This window comes from Rhinolophus sinicus, linkage group LG07 (genome assembly GCF_036562045.2).
Source record: "Rhinolophus sinicus isolate RSC01 linkage group LG07, ASM3656204v1, whole genome shotgun sequence".
Classification (NCBI taxonomy): Eukaryota; Metazoa; Chordata; class Mammalia; order Chiroptera; family Rhinolophidae; genus Rhinolophus; species Rhinolophus sinicus.
This window is the reverse complement of record NC_133757.1, coordinates 4,211,652-4,238,353: the sequence shown is the minus strand read 5'-3', so window position 1 is coordinate 4,238,353 and position 26,702 is coordinate 4,211,652. Positions and strand designations below refer to the sequence as shown.

The 26,702-nt window shown below is 47.5% G+C and overlaps 2 protein-coding genes across 4 annotated transcripts in view; one reads left to right on the top strand and one right to left on the bottom strand.

Moving 5' to 3' along the window:
• The window catches only part of DOCK1 (dedicator of cytokinesis 1), a 444,845-nt gene that overhangs the window by 152,455 nt on the left and 265,688 nt on the right, over positions 1-26,702 (top strand). For both annotated transcript variants that reach the window (XM_019728239.2, XM_019728238.2), the window contains exons 26-27: positions 10,200-10,327; positions 11,398-11,493. In XM_019728239.2, the coding sequence (XP_019583798.2) occupies positions 10,200-10,327; positions 11,398-11,493 (224 nt within the window). The remainder of the gene's footprint in view (positions 1-10,199; positions 10,328-11,397; positions 11,494-26,702) is intronic.
• The window catches only part of INSYN2A (inhibitory synaptic factor 2A), a 55,220-nt gene continuing 48,990 nt past the window's right edge, over positions 20,473-26,702 (bottom strand). For both annotated transcript variants that reach the window (XM_019728240.2, XM_019728241.2), the window contains one exon: positions 20,473-20,802. In XM_019728240.2, coding sequence (XP_019583799.2) covers positions 20,619-20,802 — 184 coding nt within the window. In that variant the 3' untranslated portion in view covers positions 20,473-20,618. The remainder of the gene's footprint in view (positions 20,803-26,702) is intronic.

Genomic DNA, 26,702 nt, shown 5'->3' with positions numbered 1-26,702 from the left:
AATCTTTATCTGTAAAGCACTGTACCTTTTGCATGCCTCATTCTATATATCCCTCTGTATCTTTCATTATATGTGTTTTTGAAAAGACCATTTGTTACAACAATGCAGCCGTTTAGAAATGGTTTATTGAATTTAGGAGGGTGAAGTCAATTTCAGTTACTTAATTACATTGATTTCAATTCCATTATAATTTGTTGAGTACCTATCATGTGCTCAGGACTGTTGGTTAGCAAGTTTAATTGTTCTGTGAGGCTTCAGAGCCATCAACTTAAAACAATGTATAATTGGAAAAGAGTAATTGTCTTCATTTACAGATAAGGGCTCAGGGGTTAAGGAACAAATTTGAGTTTGCAAGCGGATCCCAGGCTGGGAGCTGTCCACTCCCTGGGTGCTGATTAAGGCATTGTCTTGTTACAAATCCATCACCCACTCTCAAACTGTTTTGCACCTGCCATATGAGCAGAGCATTCTGAAAACAGAATTCACTTCGAATGCCCCATGGAACAAGCTAAAATACAAATATATGAACAAATAACACATAAATAAAATAAATGTAAATGAAGCACGCAGCGTTGTGTTCGTGTGCCCATTGAGTTTTCATAGCTTTTCGCTTCTTCTGTGTGAGGCTCGTATCTGTACTCACAGTGCAGAGCCAGCAGCCGTCAGGGTGGCGTCGGCCTCACCCTTATTATGGTCTGTTCTGCACCCTCCTCTGGGTGGGCTCCTGTCCCTGGCGGTGGATGCCAGGAGTAGGAAGCGCAGTCTTAGAAGTCTGTGTCACATCTCGTCGGGCTGACACTGGGCACCAGCACAGCAAGCTCCTCAGCCTCCCCAGTTCATGATTCCTCTCAGGCCTTCAGCGCTTAGCTGTGTACCTGCGTGATATGTCGCCTCCAGGTCACTGGCCGGGGACAGTTGGAGCTGTTCCAGGGCAGGCTCTCCTTCAAGGTCCAGTTCTTTTTCTGTTGCATGAACTACTCCCTGAGGGCACAGGCCACCCCCCAGGTGGAGTGTGCCATACTATGTTTCTGACATTGTTTTTATCACATACGTTTCATTGTCGGCACCCTGAGAGCAGTCAGTTGCAGAGCACGTTGAGCAAGACCTATCTTCTTGAAGACCTTCACTTTCCTAGTTAAAGAAAGGCCTGTGTACTCGCTGTTTTTCTCACTTTCCACATGGTCAGATTCTGCTCACGGAGTGACAGACCAGTGGAATTCTTCCAGAGCTCACCAGGCCACCTCCTGGATGTGTCTCAATCTGCCTGGAGAATAGGTCCCTGGCCTCACCAGTACTTCCCACACAGTCTCCCCTGCATTTTACTTGAGTCTTTCTGATTTTTTTATTTCCTGATATGTGGGACTCATTTGCGATTTTTCTCCATTGGTTCTTCTTTCATTTCTTCTGAGAAATTACTTATTCTTACACTACCAATGGGTAGTTTAACTGCTGCTATTATTACACTTCTGCAAATAAAGAATGCAAAATATCTGTTGCCGCACTCCTTTCTTCCGAAAGATGACATGCTTGTTATTAGGCCCAATGGCTTCATCCAGAAGACGTGTCTTTGACCAGCTTCTCGTTCCCATTGCTCTATAGTCCATATCCTGCCCTGTCACTCCTTCCAGTTTCCAAGATACTTTTAATTTCTTTGTAACCCTTTCAGTTAAAGTTCCGGGACACGGGCTACCTCAGGGCTGAAACGCAGATTCCCTGATTTCTGGTCATTTCAGCACTCAGCCGAGTGGTCCCGAGGGCCTGCTGACCGGAGCACTTACACAGGTGCGGCCTTACACAGCACTTACACAGTCACTCGGCTCAGGAACACAGTGCGGGGCAGTTGGATCGCCTTCATTTTACAAAGAAACTTGTTCAGGAAGGAAAAAATGACGAACCAAGGGTTACTCAGTGTGAATTTCTTCTCTTGGTCCTGCTAACGATTATGACTTGTTCCCTTAAGCGATTCTTGGAAAAACTGAATTTGCATTTGACATGTGAAGATACCACAATCATACATGTTTACCCACATGTGCACATACACGGATTGGTTGCCCTAAGGCACCCTGGCCTCAGGACCAGGTGTCACTTCTGACTCCGCTGCTGCTTAGCGGTGCCGTCCCTGTGTCCCTTCACTCTGGCTCTTGTTCCCACATCTGTACGAGGTGGACATAACTAACTGGCCCTGTGATCCCTCCGTTGCGAACTCTGTTTTCTGCTTTTGTGTTGCTTGAAAACTTGGATGGAGGGAGAAAGTCACGTGAACAAATTGAACCATGTGGGCACATAGTTCTTAGGTGGTTGAAAACTAAGATGATTGTCTGTAAAAGATGAATAGTAACCAGCCCCCATTTATATGGGTCTTACTGTTTAATTTTCATTAAGTGTTACTCAGGATCTCAGTTCTATGCAGCAGGCTCAAGGTTCCATTATTAAACGTACGTTATGGATCATTTGTTTAATGTGACCAAACTAAAAATTAAGAAGCCCATCACTCAGTGTTCATAAAATGAATGTTTTACATGAACAGATTCATTTTTGTATTTGCATCTTGCTGTGATGTAGAGCTGGAATGGGGTTATAGATAGATATTCTGCTCGGACATTTGTAAGCGGAGGATGCCTGTTGAATACTTTTTATAAAGATTAATATTTTGTACTCCATGCCATTACCAGAGCATCACTCATCATGGCTTCAGTTCGTGCAACTGAGGATGAGCAGATGTCGAGTTACTGCCGTCTGTAATCAGTGCGGGTCGTACCGGGAGGGGGCGGAGGGCGGCTGGTGTGCTGCGAGACCGCTGAGCCCCACAGGAGATTCGCATGGAGTCTGGCGTCCCATTCCTGGCCGCCTGGCGGGGCTGACTGCTTTCCTCTCTGTCCCGCTAATTCTGGCTTCCTTGGAGGTCATGCTTATGCCTCGTCTCAGAGCTGACGGGCCCTGGTAAGCCCCTAAGTAACACACACATGACGGGAGGTGTGACAGGAGAGAGCTGTGGCCCCGGATCTGCTCCAGTGATGAGCAGCAGGTCACCCACGTGAGTGCCTGCACGTGCGCTCTGTGACATCTGCTCTCAGCACACGCTCTGACTGCGCTGTCCAACAGAAACAGAACGCGGGCCACATGTGTGGTTAAAAACGTTCTCAAGGCCACATGTTTAAAAAAGTACAAAACAGTTGGTGATATTAATTTTAATGACACGTTATATTTTTGTCACATGGTGGCTCTGAAATCCAGTGTGTTTTTTATACTTACAGCACACCTCTATCTGGATGCTAAATTTTTGTCAAAGCTACTTGGTCTGTATTTAATAAACATTTAATAAAACCCACCATTTCAAAGTGGATTTGCATACCGACGTTGTTCACAACATTTGTTTCCAATAACTATATCAACTGTCATTTTTTATATTTACATGTAAATGACTGAAAATTAAGTGAAATTAACAATTCCGTTGCTCGGTGGCAGGAGCTGCATTTCAGGCACCCAGGGGCTACCACAGTGTGCTGTACGCTCTGTGCCGTACGCTCTCAGGCATCAGTTTGCTTTGTGTACTTTTCGTTGCAAAGGCTGACTTTGTGTAGTAATATTATTCTATTACTGTTATTGCAAGTTCCCGTTTATTGGATGCTCACTGTTTGCCAAATGCACACATTAGGTCATTTAATTCTCACAGTAAATCTCAGAGGTAAACAACAGCCTCCCCCTTTTGCAAATAAGAACCAGAGACTGAGGGAGTTTAAGTACCGTGCCCAAGATCCAAAGCAAAGCAGAGCGGGACGGGCTTCGTGATTTCCTCCTGTGTGTGGGTAACTGAACCACGATGAGATCAGAGGCCGTTCCCCACGTCTCACAGTGACCCAGGCTCCTGGACTGCTGGTCGAGCAGTTGTTGCATCCATTTTCCAAATGGGCATCCGTGGTCAATTTATTTAAAATATAAAGTTGGTTTTGGATTTGTTTTTGATTGTCAGATTCCCAGGCCATCTGTTTTATGCCTAAAGGGACAGTTGACACAAATTATCATGTAGAAATGACATTCTGTTCCTGGGAAAGGAAGGCAAGGACATTCAGGACACTGAGTTGGGACGTCGTATGACAGGATACCGCTCTCGCCTGCTTTCTAGGGACAGCGTCTCATTCATGCTTTAGAATAGTTCACACCGCAGGTGTGTATGTGTGTGCTGTATGTGTGTGAGTATGGTGTATAGTAATGTGTGTGTGTGTGTATGTAGGTTGTGTGTGGTGTGTGTGAGTGTGAGAGAGTATGTGTGTGGTGTTTACGTAGGTTGTGTGTGGTGTGTGAATCTGTGTCTGTATGTTGAGCGTTTTCTGGTGTACCTTCTTCGGAGCCCTAGATTTTTGGTCTGTGACAACATTTGAGAGATGTTACTGTTATTTCAAACTTGTGCCCCAGCACCTCTTGGAAAAACAGCGTAGCTAGAAATGCAGAGACAGAGATCCTGTTGAAGAACTGAGGGATTCAGAGACTCACATGGGTTTCGCTTCTCGAGAGGGCAGCCACATGGCAGGGGCGCGGAGGCAGACCCGCTTCTAGATGCAGACGCTGTCATTGGACACTGTGCCCCTGTAACTGCTAAGGAAGCCAGAGTGACACTGCGCATTCACACATGCGTGCCCGCGTGCTGTTGCACACTCCCTTCCGGGCCAGCGTGGCCACCATCCGGTGAGACTGGGTCACCGGACAGGCGGCAGAGGTCTTGTAGGGATGCGGTTGTCCCTGTGCTGTCTTCCAAGGGTGGGACAGGCTGCTCTAGACTGCAGGTCCCTCCTCCCCACGTAACAGCAGTGCTGGTTTCCTGATGAACAATGACTGTAGACATGGTAAACGTGCAACAACCACCTGCCTGGGAGGAGAGCGAGTCTTCACAGGGAGTGTGCGTGCACCTGCACATACACGTGTGTACACACATGCACATACACACACGCACACACGTACCACCTTCATCTGGTCTTGGATTACGTGCAGGGGCGACTCCTCTTGATAAGAATAAGATGTCTGCTCTCATGGACATTGCAGCCCCGTTCAGAGAAACAGAATAGAACCGATGGTCGTTCACAGTCGTCCAGGAGGTGGGAAGCTGAGGCCTGTTTGTACCCAGGTCCATCGGTGGGCTGTGCTGGGTCATACAGATCACAGCCGGCTTGTGTGGCCTCCAGCTTTGGTCCGTTCAGCCACTATGAAGTATTCCGGGTGCTGCTTTTCTTCTTTTGGGGTCCTGCGGTGTTTTTTGAGGGTGCTGCTGTCCCGGTGATCGCCTGTCCTTGGAGGCCAGCATGAGAGGCCTGGTGTGGTTTGTGCAACCTTTACGGAAAGTCTGGCGGCCTGGTGCCCTCTCTGGTCATTGGGTCCTATGGTTTGTGTGGTCAGGGCCGGAGCTGTGCCTTTGGGCTGCGAGGTGGCGGTCCTCCACTGGAACGCGGGGCTGCTTTTACAGTCCTGCACGTGTGGTCTCATCCATCCTCTCAGTGAACTTCACTTACCCATTTGCCCACTCTTTCTGGACCAGCCGTCGGTGGGGTGGGTTGGAAAACGTACAAGTTGTGGACACAGGTCTACCTGAAGGATTGTAACACATGGTCTCTATGTTCTCAAGGGGCTAAGAGACTGAAATGTCTTTAAATGTGACAAATGGTGGCAAAGTTTTCATATGTTTCTCAAAAAGAGAGGATGGATAACAAAGCCCTGGGCTTGGGGCAGGCACGTTGGGCATTCCCACAAGGTAGCCAGCGATGGTTGACAGCCGGAGATGAACAGGGCAGCCGACACTTCCTTCACCCTGGAGTAATTCTGACAAATGAGACCAACACACTCAATTACCCCTGAGAACAGTGAAGACCACAGCTGCCTGTCCGGCGTGGCAGATAAATGGGGCAGAAAGGGATGGATTTCGGCCAGGCCATCTGGGTACCAGAACCTAAAGGGCTGTTTGTGCCATCTTTGAGTCTAGAACTGTGCTCCCCTAGTTTTTTGGGACTGTTCATGGACACACCCTCCTGCCCCCAGGGGCCTCTCCCTCTGTGGGTTCCTCCTAAGCTGGTTGGGAACAGCTTCCGCAACCATTTGTTTCCTTTAGTCACGTTGTCGAGGTCTCGTTAACCTGCTCAGATGTTTGTGGCTTTAGCTCCTCCCTCTGAGACGTCTTAAGAATTTGACTTATTCTCCTGAATGGTGGGTGGTTGTGTAGGGCTGATTAAAAGTCATCTGACTGGGGCAGCCGACGATGGTTCATCCCTGTAGAGGCTGCGTGTACCAGGCAGTGTGTTTCAGGCTGAAGGAAAGGGGACCCCCCCCCGGAGACGTCCACCACGAGGAGGGACCCAGGCAGGGCTGGACTCAAGTACGTCCGCCGAGGGACCTGCTCGCCCACCCGCTGGGCTCTAAGAGGTGGCGGGTGGCCCCTACAGTGGGCACTGTGTTGTGTTCAAGGTCCAGCCACAGGTCAGGAGCTACTAAGGGCAGACAGGGTTTGTGAATGTTGAGATTGCATGGGAAGGACACGGCTTTGGGACGTTGCTGGGATGCATGTATCTGCGTCTGCATTTTGGGCAGATGCATTTTCAGTCTGGATTCTCTGCTACGAAGTCATTTTCTTGAGGTGTTTCCTTGGACTGGCTTCATTCTTGGGGGCCTCTATGACACCTGTGTACCCTCCTACACCGACAGCATGTCTGGCTCTTGGGAGCACGTCCGTCATGAGTTCTAGAGGCTGTGGCTTTGGGGGGACGCTGTCCATGGGGCCCAAGTTCATCCAGTGGGATCACAGGAAGTTGTGGGTGAGATGAGAATGGAATCCTGCGAGGGCCCCCTGACATCCAGGGGTGTAGACTTGGGGGGACCGTCCTGGTCCCCACAGGACAGCGCCTTCCCCGTGTGCCGTACTCCGGCCCCTGACCTTCTGCGGACTGAAGACCTCATAACCAGCAAACCTGGTGTGCCTGTGCCCAGGTGCACCGCCCTGCAGCGTCTCAGGCATCACTGCTGCCTTAGCACTGGTTACTGTGCTTAGTCAGCAAGGGAGTTCTTATATGTATAGGACAGAACTCTTTCTGAATCAGTGGCGTTGTTACCAGCCCTTTCCTGAGGAATAAACCAAAATGGGGTTTGTCAGAGTCTGAGCTTCAGCCTCCTCCAGGCTGTCCCCCTGGAAGACACTGAGGCAGAAGGGCTTGTGCTGTTCCTGCCTCCTCAGCTCTCCCCGTCTGCACCCCGCTCCGACGGTCTTCTAACGGGGTCTCTGCATACTTATAGGAGCAGTTCTGATGTGGAATGCTCGGGGTTCCCCCCTCCCCTCCCCCGCATATTGAAAAAGGAAACATTAATGCAAAACATTGCTTTGACATCTCATTCACATTGGAACTCCTACAATGTAAGATCTTAAATACAAGCTGAGTATATTTAACATTTCAGGGCTCCGCTGCCTTCTCTCTCGGGCTCGGCATGTTCTAAGGGCAGTGGCTGGGCACTTGCACAGCGCAGAACCGGCGGTAAACATCGGAGCGTTCCTGTGGGAGAGCGAGTGGTGCTGGAGTCGAGTGGGACTTCCCAGCTGGGAGAGACAATTAGTAATTGCATTTCATCTTTAAGCTCGTTTTTGTCTCTCCTTATTGTTCTTTAACTTTCTGAACAACGTTTTCTCTGCGCCCGTCTAAACGCCACAGGAAGACACCAATGTTCTTTGGCTCCGATCTCACTCCCCAGCGTCCCTGCATTTCACAGCCAGGCTTCCCGGCATGGTGTCTGCTCCTTTTCCTTTTCTGGTCCCTCCTCTGCCCGCCCCAGGAAGCTGCCGGGGGAAGCAGGCTGTGCCTGTAATGGCCACCTGGTGAAGCTGTCCTCGTCCACGCAGGCTTGCTGCCACATTGAACGCCTCATTCTCCGTGTTTTTGGGTGACTTCGCCCATCTCTGCCTCATCCCACATCTTTCCTTGGCCCATCTTCATGGCTGTGTGTCTCTTACGTCCTGAGGCCGTTCACAATTTTTCCTTCTCACTCTGCACACGCCCCGTCACTTGGCTTTCGTTACTGCCCAGAGGCCGATGACTGCCCAGTCTGTATTTCTGGGCCAGGAGTCCCCTCCAGCCCTTGGAACCCTCTCTCCATTTGTCTACTCGATGGAGTTACATAGGTGTCCAGCAGGCAGCTCAGACTCAGCTGTCCCAAACCAAACCCTCATCATCTTTTCCTCCCTTAAACACACTTCTTTTCAGTTTCCTCTCCTTGGAGGCCCCGTGAGGCTCCTTGGATGACAGACTCATCACCAGGACGCTGGGCTTCATGTCTGGGTGTCCTTTCTCCCACACCCCCATCTACAGCCAGCCAGCAGCGTGGGCAGCCTGCCTCCGGTTTCTCTTATTCAAGGCCTCTTTTTTAAGAGTCAGCGGGAGCTCAGACCTTCATTATTTCCTGCCTGAATTATTGCGTAGCTAATTGACCTGCTCCGGGCCTCCTTCCCCAGGCCTTACGTGTGCAGCACCATGAGGGCCTCTAGCCTTTTGATCTGATCACCTCTCTCCTCTGTCATGTTCTAGTTCCCTGCCCGCTTCCCCCCCACCCATCATGTTCAGGATGAAATCCAGCCGCCATCTGCCCTTCTCCCCACCTTTCTGAACAGGGCATGTGCTTCTGTGAATATATCATCTCCGATCTCACAGACTGTGTGTCTAGCGGTCCCTTTCCGGGATTGTTTTCTCTGTTGCCTGCTGCCCCACAAGCACATTCCTGTACTTCATGCCAACAGGTGAAGATATTGCTTCCTGAACTTTCACCTCCAAGGTCAATACTTGCTCCCCACTGCTCCCTCCCTCACACACTCATGCATTAGCTCAGGGGTCTGCGAGGCCAGAGAGAGGCTGGTGACAAGCCAGCCCCTGTGTCTCATCATAAGAGCGAGTCTCCTGTCCTGAGCATGTAACCTGTGTCAGACCCCCGACCTTGTAGGGGTACACGGTGCCTTGTAGCTGTGAGTAGCTAGTGCCATCGTGCCCATGTTAGAGATGAGGAAACAGGCTCAGAGAGGTGACATGAGCTGCCTGAGATGACCCTGCTAGGAAGCCAGTGGAATTTGATGTCAGACAGCGTCCCTCCAGAGCCTGAGCTCTCAGCTCTCTGCAGGTTGTCCCTTTGCAAGTGTAGACCCAGCAGAACATTTTCCCCAAGTGAGTAAAGACCCAGGGAGGTGTCTGTAGGTTGTGACTGGCGGATCTCAGAAACCTTTAGGGGGTGGTGGTACATGAGCAGAAGGAAACCATGCTTCGGTCCTTCGAGGAATAACTGAGGATAGCTGCAATTCAATAATTTCTGTTGTAGGAAGTATTTCCTTTAAAGTTGCAAATCACTGAATTTGTAACTACGCAAAATTAGTTAAAACCCCAGTGTGTGATTGTGCTTGTATCTATGTGCACACGAGGGGATATGTGTGTATGTGTGTTTATACTCGTACGTGTGATAAGGGCTTTTGCTTATCCACAGAGGAGACATGCCGAGACCACCAGGGGTGTCCCAACTGTGGATCGTACTGAACCCTATATATACCATGTTTTTTCAGACACATGCACACCTATGATAAAGTTTAACTTATAAATTAGGCACCGTAAGATATTAACAACAGTAACTAATACTGAAATAGAACAATTACAACAATATACCGTAACAAAAGTTACGCGAATGTGGTCTCTCTCTCAAGTGTCGTATTGTACTGTATATACAGCGTGGATATGCTGGATGGAGGGGTGACTCATGCCCAAGCTGGATGGAGCAGCACAGTGCCAGATTTCATCACACTGCTCAGAAGAGCACGTGATTTAAAACTGATGAATTGTTTATTTCTGGAATTTTCCATGTAATATTTTTGGACCACAGTTAACTGTGAGGAACTGAAACCTCAGAAAGCGAAACCGCGGATAAGGGGGGACTACTGCCTGTTTATGAAGTACTGTATATTTACATGAGATACACACATGTATTCATGGACATGGGAATTTGGTGTGAAAATTATTTACACAGCAATATAAGTGATTTCCGCACAGTCAAGTAATCCGACCCTCTCCAGATGTCAGTTGGCAGATGGAAATGTAATGTGCTTGAGAACAATGTAGCGTGCTAGGAAAACAAGCTTCTAGCAAACACGAGTTGCATCTTGGTGGGTCTCCCGCTAACTGACAGCCCCGTGTCCCCTGCAGATTGCCGAGAGATCCTGCTTCCCATGATGACAGATCAGCTCAAGTACCATCTGGAGAGACAGGAAGACCTGGAGGCCTGCTGCCAGCTGCTGAGCAACGTCCTGGAGGTGCTGTACAGGAAGGATGTGGTGAGTCACGGCCCTGCTTGCTCAGGCCTTCTGGGACCCCCGGGGAGGTGTCCTCACCTGGTTCACGTAAGCCCCAGGCTCGAGGTACAGACGCACGTTTGAATCATTTAAAAAGAAATGGCTTTGACTGTAAAGGTTAGCCTCTCTCTCTCTGCAGAGTTGCACCCTCAAATTATTTTTGTTTCTGTATAAGGTATGCTAATTATATTACAATGTTTATTCTTCCACGTTAAAAATATATATATTTTTAAGTTTATTTGCTGTGACTTCTCAGCTAAATGCCTCCCAAGACTTGTATTTTGATCGTTAAGGTCAGACAAAGGCTTTGATGTTAAAAGTTGGAAATAAACAAATGGAGGCTAATTACCTACATGCTTTTTTTTCGATTCTGATTCTTTTAAAGTAATACATGCACATAGTAGTTTGGGGGTATTTGTTTTTGTGGAGAAAGGGCTGGGAGTAAAGGGGTCGGTCGAATGGCCAGACCTCATGCCGGCGGTGGTGCCTGCCCAGGCCGTGGTGGAAGTGCCTGTGGAGCGTATTTCAGCATTTTCAGAGTTCATGAAGAACCTCATCACATGCTGAAAAGAGCAGGTTTTCACCGATAGAAATTCCAAGACCCATGCATTTCAGGCAGTCGCCCAGAGGGCGTGTGAACCTTAATGTTGCATGTGCCAGTTGCCCAGGTGAGCGGGATGGACTTGCAGGGCCCTGTGCGGTTGTCATCTGCCGTCCCCCCATTTACAAACAGCCACGTGTCTTTAGAAAACTAATCGACGGGCTAATCAGGGGACACGAAGATGATATTGTTTAAACAGACTTGCTTTTATTGTGAAGGTTTGCTTAAATTACTATGATTATATGACAAATTGTTGTTAATGGGCTATAATTAATAAAATGGCTTGAGTTTTCTTTGAAGGCTTTCCCCTTTGACAGGGACCGTTTTTCATCTCGTTAAGGGTTAGAATTGATTTACTCTTCACGGGGTAAATGAATTCAGTGGCAGCCGCCGGGGCTCGCGGCTAATGACCGTCCTGGGCATTGCTGCTCATTCACGGTGTCTCCTCCAGGGCCCGACGCAGAGGCACGTCCAGATAATCATGGAGAAGCTGCTACGGACAGTGAACCGAACGGTCATCTCCATGGGGCGGGACTCCGAACTCATCGTAAGTGTTTGGGGCACACGCGTGCGCATGTCACTGTGGCCAAGGGCCTCTTTCCTGGGAATGTCATTTACTTTGTCGCCTGGAAATCCATCTGGGCCTTTTCCTTGCCTTTGAAACTAAGCTTATTTTACTACAACCTAGTGATCAGATGAGGTGTATTTATTCACATTTATTTACAGTCTGGTCTATACAATGTGCTCATTTTCCGTGAGTTTAGAAGCAAGTGTCGAAGTTGGAGGTGACCAAGCCAATATTTTGGAGACAGAAGCCTTTGGTTCTACTTTGCTCATTACTTCTAGCGAAGGATGTGTATTTTCTTCTAAGACCTCATTCTTCTGGAAGTTTCTTTCTACGTATTTCCATTTAAGATACCATTAATACACACAATGTGAGATATACTGTATTACAGAATTGTACACCTGAAAGTGTCACAACAGACCTTAACAAGCAACTGAGGTCCTCTAACTTAGCTGTTTTGTTTCCTGCTCTAACGTGCCGTTTCTCTTGCACAGATTCCTGAGGCGTGGGACAGTATCTTTTTCTTTCAGGATATTTCTAATAATTTAGACAGTCTCACATTTTATATTATGGTGCCTTCTTTCTAGAGTTTATCGTTTTCCTCCTCATCCCCCCTTTATTCTTGCATTGGGTCTCTTAGGCAAAAGGTGCACATATAGGTACCATTTAATTTCTGTCATTTCTCATACATGGTACCATTTAAGTTTGTTTTGACGGCATTTCAAAAAACAGAAAAATAACTTTCTTAATGAAAGAATAGAAACTCCGGTTCGAGTTTCCACTGACTGTCGGGTCTGGCGCATCGGTCTTCCTTGTGTGGTCTCTGTTCCTGCTGCATGTCGTTAGAGTAGGCGAGATGACACACGTTTCTATTGGAGGACAAAGCAGGAACACAGCACTGGGCCTGTGTTGCTTTCTGTGGCTGATGTGACAATAAAGGAGGCAGTTTGGGTGAATACAGACAGGGGCACAGTAGTAAGTAATCACTTCTCAGTGTGTTTCCTCCCAGTAACACACTCCCCGTCTGTGTCTCAGAGTTCAGCACGTTACGTTCAGATTTTCCTTTTTAAGGCACAGCTCATTTAGGTTTGGACGAGAATGTCTGTAAATTAGGAAATAAAGTATTTCTAGTAAATTGGCTTTATTTGCAGGGGGCTTTTCCATTTTCTGTGAATGTCAACATGTCGGCCTCTTCCTGTTCATCATTACTTATTTCCTCATTATCACTTATTTCCATGGGAATAAGTTATTCTATAGTCTTTAAACACCTTTGTCAAAGTTGGGGGAGACTGAGCCCCCTGGAGCGAGACTTGGGGTGACTCCAGGAGCCCTCCCGATGTCGGGTGAGCCTGTCTTCTTGGGCTGTGCCATGGGTGCCCTTCGAGCACTGTAGTTGTGGAAGCGATAGAAGACCTGAGGTAGAATGGAGGAATGACGTGTGGCTTGAAGTTGAGCTAAGTTTTGTGTCACTGTGCTAAGACCCCTGTTGGAATGGGCTGGATCAGCGAGCCTGGGGTGGCATAACGGTGCTCAGGGGTTACAGTGAGTGAGTGATGGGCTCTCACGATGGGCAGGTGGGGGAGGTGGCTGGTGTGGGGGCAAGTGAACTGCAGGGATCCTGTCTCTGGTTAGGAGCTTGACTCCAGGTGGGTGTTCACTCAGGTCTCTGCTCGCTGGCCAGGAGTCACCTGGGGAGAGGAGGGCAGGGAGGATGCCCGTAAAGGTTTCAGTGGGTCCTTGAACTTGGAGAGACTGTAAGACGTGCTCACAGCTCAAGCGCAGGATCTAGCGAAGGGCGGATGGAGCGTGGTGTCTTCTCTCAGACCTTGTGGCCCAGGATGCCCCCGGGAAATTACTCAGGTCTCAGGCCACTAGTCATAATACTAGTGGCAATAATACTAGCTGCTGTTCATCAAGCATCTGTTCATGTGCTGGACACTGTATGACTCATGGCAAGATGCACATTTAATTCTCCCCTTCATCATGCATGTGCAAGTACAGAAAATGCCCCGTGCAGAGACAGGAAATTGTCCGAAATCCTTCACCTAGCATGGCAGCTTTTATTGGGAGCCCAGGTTCAGTGCCAGAGCTGGCTGCCTTCGTCTCTTGTAGGGCTGAGACTCGTGGTGCTGACCTCAGTGGTATGCCAGGAAGTGTCAAAGGGGACTCTGAACCATTCCTAGCTCCCCCTCCTTGTTGGGCACGCAGCTGTCCAGGCCAGAGGCACCTTTCCATCGTCCACCTTTCATTTTTTTCCCTGGGCCAAATGCTATGATCTCCTGGCGGGACAAGAGTCAGACCAAGAGTTGGGTGCCTGTTCCCTGAAGGGCGTGGGGGAACCTGTGTTCTGAGGAACCCTTAGGAGGCCCCGAGAGCAGCCCTTGCACATTCTGAGAAGGGGTGACAACGAGGACCCACACTCACTCTCATCCTGCCGTGGCCTACCTAGATCCTCCTGAGTAGCTGCCGTGGCCCAAGGCCAGCTGCCCACAGCCAGGACCATTTCCCTGCTCCCGGACCTTCTCCAGGAGTCTCCAGAAGCAGGAAGTGGATTTAGGTCCTTAGCTGACTCCTGCCACTTCCACCATCTTCAATAACTATCTATCAAAGGAGTCCAGAAATGCCGTTTGTAAAACTCACTAAGCTGTTGTGGAAGGAATCTCAAAAACAAACAAAAAATTCTGAAGAAGCTGTATTTGTTTCATGAGCAATGATGACAGCATGAAGTTTTCAGGGAGGGGATTGGCCGTGTCAGACTGGTGTTTAGAAGGATCTCTCAGTCACCAAGGAGACACGTGTCCCTTTGTGATGTCCACACAGTGGTACAACCTTGCTCCCCGATGTCCTCAGACGTAGGCTTCTGCGTTGGCTGTTTACTGTCACTGTTGTTTCTCTGTGAATGCAGATTAGAGGAAGGCCTGGGGCAATGTCCCTGACCAGGTAAACATGTCCCTGACCAGGGAAGGCCTGGGGCAATGTCCCTGACCAGGCCCTCTTCAGTGGGCCTTCTGGAGTGGAAGAAGCTGAGAAAATGGTTTATAGGCCTGTTATGGGTAAACGGTAACATCTCATGATTCAGTCCTCAGTGCTTGGTACTCATTTGTGCGTAAATGGGATGGGGGTGGTGTGACTATGAGCCGGCATAAAAATTCTAAGTAATCACTGAAAGTGGACTTAAAAATTAAGGTGATAAGAAAAGTTTTGAATAGATACGCTTCACATAACGATTCATTCCATGATGTTGTCAGCAATAATACTAGAGATGTGACCTCTGTTTCCATGGGAATAAGTTATTGGGAGGCGGTTGCGGTCTGATCAGGTCTCTGTCAATTTATGATGAAATTGAGAACCGGGAACTTCAGACATTATTGGGTGAGCTGTGATGTATGGTAGAATCCTTTCCTTTTATCTGTGTCTGTGGTATTCTATAAAACACTATGCAGTTTGTTGTATATAATTTGTTTTAGTTCATTTTATACTTTTCAACATTATATTTGACATGGGCTATTGGAATACACCTCATGCATAGGATAAAATATGCCACGATCCTAAGTATTAATATTATACTTTAAAAGAAAAAGTAGAACTCCATCTGACAGGTACAGCTTCGTAGCTCACGTGGGTGCCTAAAACAGGCCCTGGCAGAGAAGCCTTGCGGTAACCCTGCCACACAGTTAAGATGCTGTTTTATCTTGATTCCAGTGCCCTCTGATGCTACAGAATAATTGAGCGAAGTGCTTACTTTTGTATTGTCTGACTTCAGTTTATTTTTCTTTTCCTCTTGGGAGAGCTTTCTTGGCCCTCAGCATTAGGCAGCGTTCTTCATCTTTGGTAAGTTCTGAGCAGGTGGCCATGGTGGGCTAGGTGCTCTTGTCTTGTGGGCAGGTGGCCTGACCATCCATTAGGTGGGTGACTGGGCACCCCCTGCCCCGTGTCTTTGCTGGAATAACCACTTGTACACAGAGCTGGGTTGTGAGCAGATGAAATGCATACTAATCCATAGGAAGATCCCTTCTGTGATATTAGCTGCTGCTGCTTTCAAATGACCAGCTTTACATTCTGTCAGTGGGTCCTTTACAAATGTAATTGAGTGAGAAGGGCTTCTAAAGATTTCTCTATGGCCTGGATACACACCAGAAAACTGGGAATTACCACTTCACGAAAAGAAAATGTGGGCCTCCTCTAAGGAAAGATCCCCGTGGAAAGTCCACAGAAGCAGGCTTAGGAAAGGGGCACCTCTGCCTGGATTCTCTTCTTGCTCTTGTGACCACGACACCTCCTGGCTCCTTAGATCCACTGGTGGAATTTACTTTGTTGCCACTCTGAACTCCAGCTGCTGAGGACACTCACTGCTGGGGACGCTGATGGGGTGGGGCCTGTTTCATTGTGACGCCAGCACCACTGGTGGGAAAGACGCTGTCAGTGAAAACCCGGTACTGCCATTGACCCTGGGTGATTGATAAGGACCGGCCATGCTTGTCTTCATTTGGAAATAGTGTAATAGAAACGGTCTTTCAGTATATAGGTCCCCTTCACCGAGACTGGTAACCAAGGCTTCACACAGGTGTTATGTCTCCGTGCGTGAATATTCATTTTGCCATGTTTATTCTAATGGAGTTTATGAACGAATATGCATTTTAAAAAACGGCTGTATTAATCTTCATTTTGCAAAGGAAACTAACACGTTACAAAAGCTTCAAGTGGACAGTGCCTGGATTTTGTTTACGAGGGTCATCAAAAGTGTGTCTAATGATATGTTTGGTAATAAATGTGCTTTGAAAACATGCAGCTTTCAGAAAGTCATCCTGACATGCGTGCACGTGTCAGCTGTGATGACATGATAAAAATCATTTTTACTTGGTATTTGTACAACAATTTTTTCCTGCCTTTCTCGGGTTTCTGTGGCCCTTCGTAGTTTTTCAAGGTAGGTCACGGACTGTGGATTTACTGCAAAGGAAATAAAAACCATGTCAGTGCCTGGGTAACATGGGCTTTGCATTTCTTGCATATTCATACCTAACCACAAAGGTACCTTAACTTGATTACTGAGCTGCTGCCTTCACAGGACCTCATCTGCCCGTTACAGTGTGATTAGTTAAGACTAATTCACAGGATGGAATGTTATTCCTGAGTCATATAGCTCTTTTCTTCCCATGCCAAATGTGCCAGTGGCAGCATTTTCTAGACAAAATGAGCTATGTCGGTGTGGAAAGCAGCTGCTGTGATCTTCAGGTGACACTCACCAATGACACTGCCTTACCTAGTAGTCACGTCAAATTTAACTTGCTGATAAAAGTGCTCCTGAAAAATCAGCCCACCCAGGGTGGGCTTGGGAAACGTGCTGTGCTGCTCCAGACGGGGAGCGATGGACAAGCTCATGGCCGATCCTTGTTTCCTTTGTGTGCTTGCTCTGTCTCTGAAAGGCAAAAGGCAAGCGCTTCACTTTGATGGTGTGGATTTTGTGTAGTGACTGAGGGCTGTGTATCTGTGGTGCCGTGCGGGGATGGTACCCGGGGAGACCAGCCTTGCAAGGCAGGCTCACTGTTACCGTTAGAGACTGGATCCATCGGCCTGATGCTGGTCCATTGACACCACACCTCACATCTCCATGGTGATGGACACCTTGGCAACCTCGTAGGATGCGTGGGAAGCTTCTGCTAACTTCCCAGGCCCTTCCCAAGACAGCACGGGTTTCCCACACCTTGATTCACTCCCCACTAATACTCTTCTGGAACCAGGGGAGAGTGTAAGTTCGAAGCAACAGATGCAGAGGTCCTGGGACCCCTCCCCAGAGGCCCGTGGCACACCCTCAGTGCCTGATGGGCACCTGCGTGACACAGAGTCCTTTGTTGTAGCTAGTGACTTATGAGAGGACCTCTGAGGCAGCAGCAGTAGTGGCTCCCAGATGGTTACAGCAGGCGACTTGGAGTGTCCCCCCAGTTGTCCGGGTAGTGCTTTGGTCTTACCCCCCATTCTGCACATGAGTTATCTTCATCCTCTTCTTTTCCCTGTGGAACTTGTGAGTGCGATGGGAGCCTTTTATGTCAGCCTACAGTGCCCCCCTTCCAATCCTTGCAAGTAGACTCTGTTCTGCAGAGACCCGGAAAGGGGGTGGGGACTTCCTCTCCTGGGCTTTCAGGCGGACCTCTCCCTTGGGGAAGGGGTCAGTAGTGGGCGGTCTCCACAAGAGGTGGGGAGCTCAGCACAACTGGGGTGTTGGTCTTCCTACCAGGGGAGGAAAGACACAAGGAAGGCAGTGGTTGATCACCTGGGGCTGAGATCTGCTTGATGGGTGATGGAGAGAGAAGCAGTCTCCGTGGGCCATGGCAGGATGTGCCATGAAAACACTGATGTGTTTGGTTGTCTATCTGAGGTTCTTTAAAAATTAGGGATCAGTTAGCCGGTCCTGTTGTGAGCCTGTGGGGTGCCCAGTGCCCTTAAAAATTGTCATCCTCTCCTCCTGGCAGCCAAAGCCCATACCAGGGTGCATGGTCTGCTGAGCTGAGGCCCCACTGGGTTTCACTCCCACCCCTTCCTCCGCCAGGCCAGGAAGTGGGCGGTGCCCACGCCTCGTACTGGCCTGGTCTCTGGAAACCTCCATGAAGTTCTTTACAGCCTGAGCGTCCTTCTTTCCTTATTATTTTCTGAGATTTATTCTGTTTTCCCAAATTACTGAGATCATGAAATAAGCTTAAACGACACACAAAACATCACCTTTGATTTTTTTATTTAAAAACTAATAAAGAACTTAGTGACAAGTATAATAATTGAATCTCTATACGTAATGCCATGAGTACATCTACATATGAGGGAACGCTGTACTTTTTACCTTGGTTTTGTATCAAAGTTTTGACTGAAATCTTTCTACGAGAAGGATCATCGTCTGTTAGTGACACACTGCGATTACACTATGAAATGATTTTGGAAATAGTTTTTCCTATTCTGAAGACACAGTTATTTTTATATAGTAATTAGTGTATCTTCAGTCTCCTTTTCGACTCTGAATTTTTTTTTAATTTTTATTTTTTTATTTTTTTTGGTCTAGACTGCTTTCAAACAGTGACATTATTTTGTTTACTAGGATGTCCTCTTGACAGATTTATAGTACTAATTAAAAAGCTGCTAATACCCTTATTTCAATTCACTGAGATATTTGGAATTCTTGAAACACAAGGAGAGATAACTTGTTGCAAACATTTTTATAACGTTAGTTAAAAACAGTATAAAATACATGAAACACAGGTTTTAAATTTTCTGTCTACAGGAAACAATTGCACTTCCTTCTTGGTACAGAACTGACGTGTTCGTCCTTCTTTTGCACAAAAATATTTCTCGGTTCTGTTTACTGACTTTCCAGGATTTGTATCCTCATCTAGTGTTTCCACAAAAGATGTGTATTTTTCTTTGAATTAAAGCATACGTCTGCGGTATAGCTGGAGAAACCCCCAAAGAATGTTCACACGATATGCTCTTTTCATTTATTTCAAGTTCATGTCTGATTGCGGATCACTAGGTCCTTGTCGAATCAAGCCACTTAGAACTAAAGTAGAATTGCTGTTGAGTCAGGAGGAAAATGCACAGCAACAAATAGCTCCAGTCTGAGAACTGCGGGTAGAGATCCTTCCATTCGGGGGCCACTTTATTTTTGGCGTCTACGCAATGAGGTGTGCATGTCCGCACTAGATTAGATATGAAACTGTTGGACAGAAACTTGAAGACTAGGTTTTCTTGTATATTCACAAACTATTCAAAATTTAAGTTATGCCATAAAAGGCAAAATAAGATCCCTGCTTCCTAGTGTGAAAAGCACAAATGGATACACAAAGTCATCAATAGACGAGGGGCTTTTGATTTCTATAAAAAGATACTTGCAAAGGAATGAGTGAAAAAATAAAGGAACTAAGATTTATATTGCAATGTGTCATCAAAAGAGAACTCTAAGTATCACTGTTTGTTTAAAAAATACCTAAAAACATTTGATTCACAGCTTTCCCCTAGGTATTTCATTTAGTACCACTTACTAACAGGTTAAATGTAGGTGATATTAAGTTTGTCTGATGGTAGCAGCTAAACTAAACACGCTGTTTCTCCTTGAGATGGTCGGGTCTCCCACCGTTGTTACAGGGCATACCGAGCTGTATAAGACATCTGCCTGCGCTTCTGGTGATCAGCGGTGTCTCAGAGATTGATCCACAGAAACACTTTCCGGTGGCAGAGTATGCCTGTGATTTATGGTGACTCTGTCATCTATTGTGTATCTCTAAGTGTGTTTTCACATTCCTGCCAGCATTTATCATTTGGCCTTTGGGTACCAAAAGATTACAAATGAGATCTAAGAAAGCTTAGTGTCCAATAGCTTGGACCCTGTCCACCTGCACTGATTAAAGGCATGTCCTGACTTTGGGGGACTCCTGGTTGCTGGCCGGAAAAATGAGCAGTAAACATGTCGCGTGTCTGGAAATGTGGAGAATGCTAAATTTGAGGTGTCAGTGTGACACTGAGATGTGGTCACTTGGCTTAGCGCTACAGCACATGAAGGCAAATATACAGATAGTCACATTTTAGAGATTATTCATGGTCTCTGACCACTTGAAAAAATTGTGCTTTCTCCAGAATTTCATGTGCTGAAAATTGCACTCACCCCCTGCTTATTTGAAAAGTGAAACGTAAAAATGAAGTCCTTTGCAAACATAAGGCTTGCTTTTTCTTCTCATTATTAAAAAAATCCCCAAAACATAAAGGCTTGAAAAGAATTATGAGTTTTAGCTGTGTACAGAGTGACAGCCTGCCATTCTGCAGGTTGATAACATAACACTTGCCGATCTGGGTGGGATAGAGTTTTTACTGGTTGTCTTTGACTACACAAGTTTCATTTCAGATTTTGCATCCCACATCCGCAAACTGCAAAGAACAGCCGGCAAGTTGTGACACTGAATACCTTGCTTCTCCTAATTAGTCGTTAGTACAAAGGCCTTTTTGGTAAGCAGGGTGAGAACTCGGTGACAGCGTCAGCCACACTTCCCTCGACCCTATTCATTTTGGAAAAGGATTTACTCAACTGCAGTGGGTTTTAAAGACGGCCTTTAGACTCCAAACACTGTGAGTTTTTAAAGGAACCAGAGTTTCCATCTTCCATGCTTTTTAGATTCGGTTTTGGATTTTTGCTTGGGAGTTGAGGAGTACGTCTCCTGAGAGTAAGGCGAAGGTGCAACCTGAGTTTCCTCAAAAGGATGGAGATTCCTCAGAACTGGCTGGAGTTTGTCTTCTTGCTGCTTAAAATCTAGCTCCACACTAGAAAGAAAAGAAGGACGGATTTAGTGCTTGGTCTTTCACATACACGAAGAGCCCCCTGAATGACAGCAAAATTTGGTGACATTGTACAGCGTGACTGATCACTCGTACTGTGTTTATAATGAATTTTGTGACTCAGTATTAAGCAGTGGGCTGAATAATATGGTTTAGCTCTATGTCACTGTGAACTGCACTTGACCCTTGAACGGCTTAGGGACGCTGCCCTCCATTGCAGTTGAAAATCTGCGTATAACTTTTGACTCTCCAAAAACTTAACTACTACTAGTCAACTGTTGACCAGAAACCTTACCGATAACATAAACAGTTGATTACCACATATTTTCTATGTTATATGTATTATATACTGTATTCTTACAATAAAGTAAGCCAGAGAAAAGAAAACATTATTGAGAAAATCATAAGGAAGAGACAATATATTTATGGTATTTTCTGAAGAAAATCCTGGTAAAGCAGACCACATAGTGCAAACCCGTGTTGTTCAGGGTCAAGATCAGTTTGGTTTCTTGAAAAACTAAGTTATTTGCTTTCATCAGGAACCTCTGAATTGTTAGTGTACATAGTTGGCGCTACAGTCTACACAGCCATGGACCACAAAACGACATTTTGGTGAACAACAGACCGCATATACGGGGTGGTCCATAAGATTATGATGGACTGAATATTCCTGTCCCCTAGGGATGTCATAGGCGTCAGAATGTCACAGCACAGCGCATTCCTCACGTGTATGTGTGATGCTGGTGTGATGAGACCTACTGCATTGCCAGTCATATAAGAGTGTAAGTACAATTATGTACAGCGCGTGATACTTGATAATAAACGACCCTGTTACTGGTTTGTGTATTTACTAAGCTATAACTTTTGACATCACTTTAGAGCGTACTCTTTCTACTTAGAGAAAAAAAAGTTTGCTGTAAAACAGTCTGCCGGCAGTTGCCTCATACATCTCGTGTTTGTCGCGTCTCTTGTTGCATCATTTTCTCTTGCGCTTGATGGAGTGTCTTGTTCTGTACAGTGACGTGCTGTATAGGCCCAGGAGCCATGGGCTCTACCACACAGCCTCGGTGTGCAGTGGGCTCTACCATCCAGCTTTGTGTTCGCGCCCCCTGTGGTGTTCACACGACGACGACATCGCCTGATGACACACTTCTCACGCATCCCGTCCTGAAGTAGTGCGTGACTGGAATGTGTTTGTTGAAATGAGAAATGTGACATATGAGGAACCCTTTTGCTTGTCCACATATGTGCCTTCCGGACTAAAAGCTAACCAAAAATATGAGTGTTCAGGGGTCATCTTAGTACATGTATGTCCGACATGTGACAGCTCTATTACTGTGCAGCTTTGCTGAAGATCAAGAAATCCATTTATCTCACCTGAAGCAGTTGTGAAATGAAATGACCTTGGCTTACATTCTCCTTGTAAAACCTGATCCGTTGAGAAAACTGATTGGGAGCCAAAGTATCTAACACTGGGGCAAACAGTGTATTTATAAGTCAAGGCCATTGGACATCATTCAGTTGTTATCAAAGACAGTTTTTCAGGCAAAAACCTAGATAGTGTTGAGGGAAAATAACTGCAAATTGTAGTTACATTGCTGAAGCCACAGTGTGCAAACATGTCGCCACGGGGAACGCCATGTGCCAGCAGTGACGATGCTTGTGTTAGAGTGACGGGATTAAAATGACTTTTTAAGTATATGTTGTTTCTTAGGAAGTTTCTTTCAAGAATGCTGTCACTTGCCTAGAGTCCCCCCTTCTCTTCTTGGCTTTGATAAGGACACTTGTTGACCCCCGAACCTTAACAAACGCTTAACGGGTCCCCTTGGCATTTGGGATAGGAACCCCTCTGGCCTAGTGTCATTTTTCTGTCATGGTCCTGGCATTGAGGAGCCCAGCTCCCTTCTGCGTACCCCACTCCGTACCCCTATTATGTGAACCTGGGCGCTACGTCATGCCAAGCTTCCTGACAATTCCACTCTGTGCTCTTCTATGTCTGGTGTGGATTCCAGACTAAATGGCGGATGATTTCAGTAAAGTCTTAGTGATGATGATAATACATGAGCTCAGAACAGTGTATATCCAGTAGTACCGTAAACCATTTATAAACACAACATCTGATTGATTTAGGGAACCATTAATCGAAGACAAATATTGACATTTTGGAAAGACAAAACAGCTAAGTGGTATTATCTGGAGTTCTCAAAACAAGTTTAAGACCCATCTAATGGACCATTTTATATTTTAAACACACTGTTCCGTTTTTCTTACTGTCCACGACTATAATATTACGGAAAAAATTAAAAATATTGTCATAGAATTTTATGGCCAGTTGACCCCAGCTCCCAAAGCAAGAGTTACTTTACCCTCATTTCAAAGGGCTGCAGTTTAGAGGCAGTAGAAGAAAACCCCATGAATTTCTTGTCTTGCTAGTCTAGAGGATGTGATAATGGAGGATAGTTCCTCTGAAGGATGGTTGTGGGGGTACAAATCTCAGGACACGCTGCATCCGTGCACACAAGCCCTCAGGTCTGTCACGGGGGGCAGCAGAAAGCACACGGCTCTGTCCTGTCCTGGCCACTGGACGTTGGGGGAAGAGCCAGGGCTCAGATGCCCCTCATCCCCATTACAGCTCAGTTTCCTTCACGTCAAGGGGTGTCATAGTGCCCTGATTATCTCACTGATTTGGTAAGGATCCCCCCACCTCCCTAAGAAGTCAGTGAAAAGTTTTTTATAAACTGTAAGATGCAACTCAGTATTGTTTTATTGTTATTATCTGTTGACCACCAATTTTGTCATGGGAACGAGGGCTAACAGTGATCGAGGCACCTATAAAAGGATTCTTCAGCTTGGAAAAGTAACAGGGAAAACAAGAGCCTTGCCAGTGAGTCCGTGAGATAGTGTATCCAATACGGTCTGTGAGGAACGAAAGAGGAGTTTTTTCAAAGCGCTGGCTGAATACTGAAAGCGTGCCCTGCAGATCAGAACCATTTCAACAGTCCCAGACAGGCCGTGAGTTATTAGATCGGAGGGTGGGTGCCAGCCTTCCCGAGGCTAACGCTGCAGTTCTGGGTACCTGTAATTATTGAATTCCCATTAGCAACTACATTGGGAATACTGTCATTCACCAGTTTCTCACACCAGGGAGCCATGTAATCACAGGTAATCTAATCTGCGTCCTCGTTAACAGGGACTCGGCTTTCCCGTGGCGTCGATTCCTGTCTGCACTCCTCCGTTGCTGAGTCTGCAGCCAGGAGGGGTGTCCTCGTGGAGGAGTGGATGGCAGTGAAGGCTGGGTGGGAAATGCACACGGGTCCAGCGAGGTGACCTTGAGTTTTCTGGAACTTGCGAGTGGCTGTGCCCCTGCTTTAGGGTGATGCCTGTGTACCAGCCGGCAAACGGTGCCCTGATGTGGCCTGGCTACTGGGCGGGAAGAATGTGCATTGCTCTGTGCGCTGCTTTCCGCTGGGGGATGTTTCTCACTGGGGAAGGAACGCACCACTCACCGGCTTGACTCAGAAGAAGACGGCTCACTGAGAGGGTAGTGTCCGAAGGTTAATAGTCTGGCCAACTCTGGCTGACACAAAGCAAAGGTCCCTTTAGTCTTCACAGTGAAATGGCCAGAAGGAAGCATTACCTGCTGTCCTGGTCAGAGTAGGGGACTTGCACAAAAGACACCGTGCCCAGGTACACGTGACCTCCTCAGTGTCCAGCCACCTTCTAAAATAGCCCCCATCATCCATCCCTCCCTCCCTCCCTCCCTCCCTCCCTCCCCCACACGCACCATGAGTAATTATTTGTTTCCATATCATTTTGGCACCAACCCTCAAATGCAACCCTCCCTGCATTTAGGGAGAATGTTGTCCTTTCTGTGTTCCTAGCGTCCACAGCCCTTGCCTGTGTAATATTTGCTGAATTAACAAGTGAGCACAAAGCCTTAAAAGACATATTCCCTCTTGGCCTTTGTCCCAGTGGCCCGACTGCTCCGTGTGTCAGTGCTCTCGTCCTGTGCCCCCGCTCTCCTCCCACACTGAGACCCCCTCCTGGCTACAGACAAATAGGGCTTCTCCTGGAGGAGGCAGCATTAATGGACACTCTAGGTGGAATCTGTGGCCCAGCTCCCGTCTCTCAGAACTTAATCAACTGAGATTCTGAAAAGTTCCCTGCAAAACACATACAAGGATCTCTTTGGAGCTTGGCTCTGCACTTCCACTCCTTACTTCCCTTTTTTAGAAGAGTCTTGAGTAAGATCTTGGAAAGGCCGTGTTGGGTCAGCAGGGGTGCCGTGGAGGCCAGCTGCTCCTGTGCTCTGAGCCAGGAAGCTGGGAGTGTCATTTTATTCCTCTGGAGGAAGGCTGAGCTGGAGACCTGGGTATTGTTTTCTGCGGAAGGTTGATTCTGAGTGCTGTCACAGGTAACACACCTCCACCGTGCGGTGTGTAGCTGCTTCCTCACGGCGGTTCCAGCACAGGCTTAGCCCCCCCATCGGACAGGCAGGGGGTGTGTGTGTACTCCAAGTCTGGGCCCCAGCTGGGGGTTGACAGAGCTCCCTGCCACCTGGGTGTTGAGCCAAGCAGCACACGCTCAGGAGGCAGGAGGCTGCTGGATTTGCCACCCGTCTCCTACAGGCGCGACCTGGTGTCTGTAATGCACGGTCCAAGGACACATATCACGCTGCATGCTATTCCTCCGGGGGACACGCAGGCTGGAAAAAGTCCTGACACCTTGAATCTCAAAGCGCGAGTGTGCAGGGCTGAGCCAGGCCCGCGTTCCCTGTGCAGCGTGTTCTCTCCTGTAATGCCCAAGTGAAAACACAGGCTGCGGACTGTGCTGCGTGAGACGGCCAATCCCAGGACGGCTGGGCTGTGGACCAGACACAGATCCAGGGGAGAGCTTCCCATGTGCTCTTATCTCTCCTTGCTCTGCATCCCCCTTCTCCCGCCAGCCAACTGAACCACCCAGCCCAATACGGTGTATTGAGACCTCCACATGAACTGAAGCTGGGCCATCGTGTGCCCTTGCAGTGCTATGCTGTAGCGCTCTACGTGACTCGATGTGACAAGTGGCTAAAGCGACTGGGCGTAGCTGGGATTTCTTTGCTAGGCTTTTTCTTGTAAAAAAAAAAAAAAAAAAAGGAAGTTTTAAGTGTGAGGACTTTCTGACGAAAGGATTATTCTGTGCATTTCCAAAGAAGTGAAACCTGCCCTAAGTCTCAGGCCGCTCTGTCAGCTGGCAGCCAGGCTGTATTCCTGGAGCCTCTGCGAGGCTTCGTAGTAACACGTCTCCCCACCGTTTCATGCGCTGCTGCCGAGCGAGGAGTGTCGTTCTCGCTTCTGTATTTGATCCTCTGGTGTCTAATGCTCCTGTAAATACTCCAGCCCTGCCACCGTTTCTTCAGCAAGCTGCCGTCAGCTCCTCAAGTTAATTTGAGGGAAACGTATTTAAAACATTTTTCTCCAGTCCCGTGTGTAGCAGTTAAAAACAGGTAAATTTGGCTCTCAAGCATGTGGTCGTGGAAGAACAACTGAGATCTCTGGTTTCTTTGCCCGCGACCGTGTCAGCGGGGCTCAGTGGACTGCAGAGCAGGGGGCCTCTGTTTTTAATTCTCTTTGAATTACATCTGAGTCCCCTGGCGCTCACTTTGGCTCTGACTGACTCACACTCTGCCACTGAGCATAAATCATCTCACCTTCAGGTGCCTGAGCTTCCTGGGCTGGGAAATCATGGTAGAGAGGCGCTCCCACCCCACGGCGGGTTCCACAGAGCAGCCCGGCGTGTGGGGAAACATGGCCAAGCCCAGGACAGCCGGCTTGTTGGGGTGTGTGATGGCTATTGCCATGTGCATCCGGAAGGGACAAGTAGTGTTCCCAAAGCACTGAGCTTTA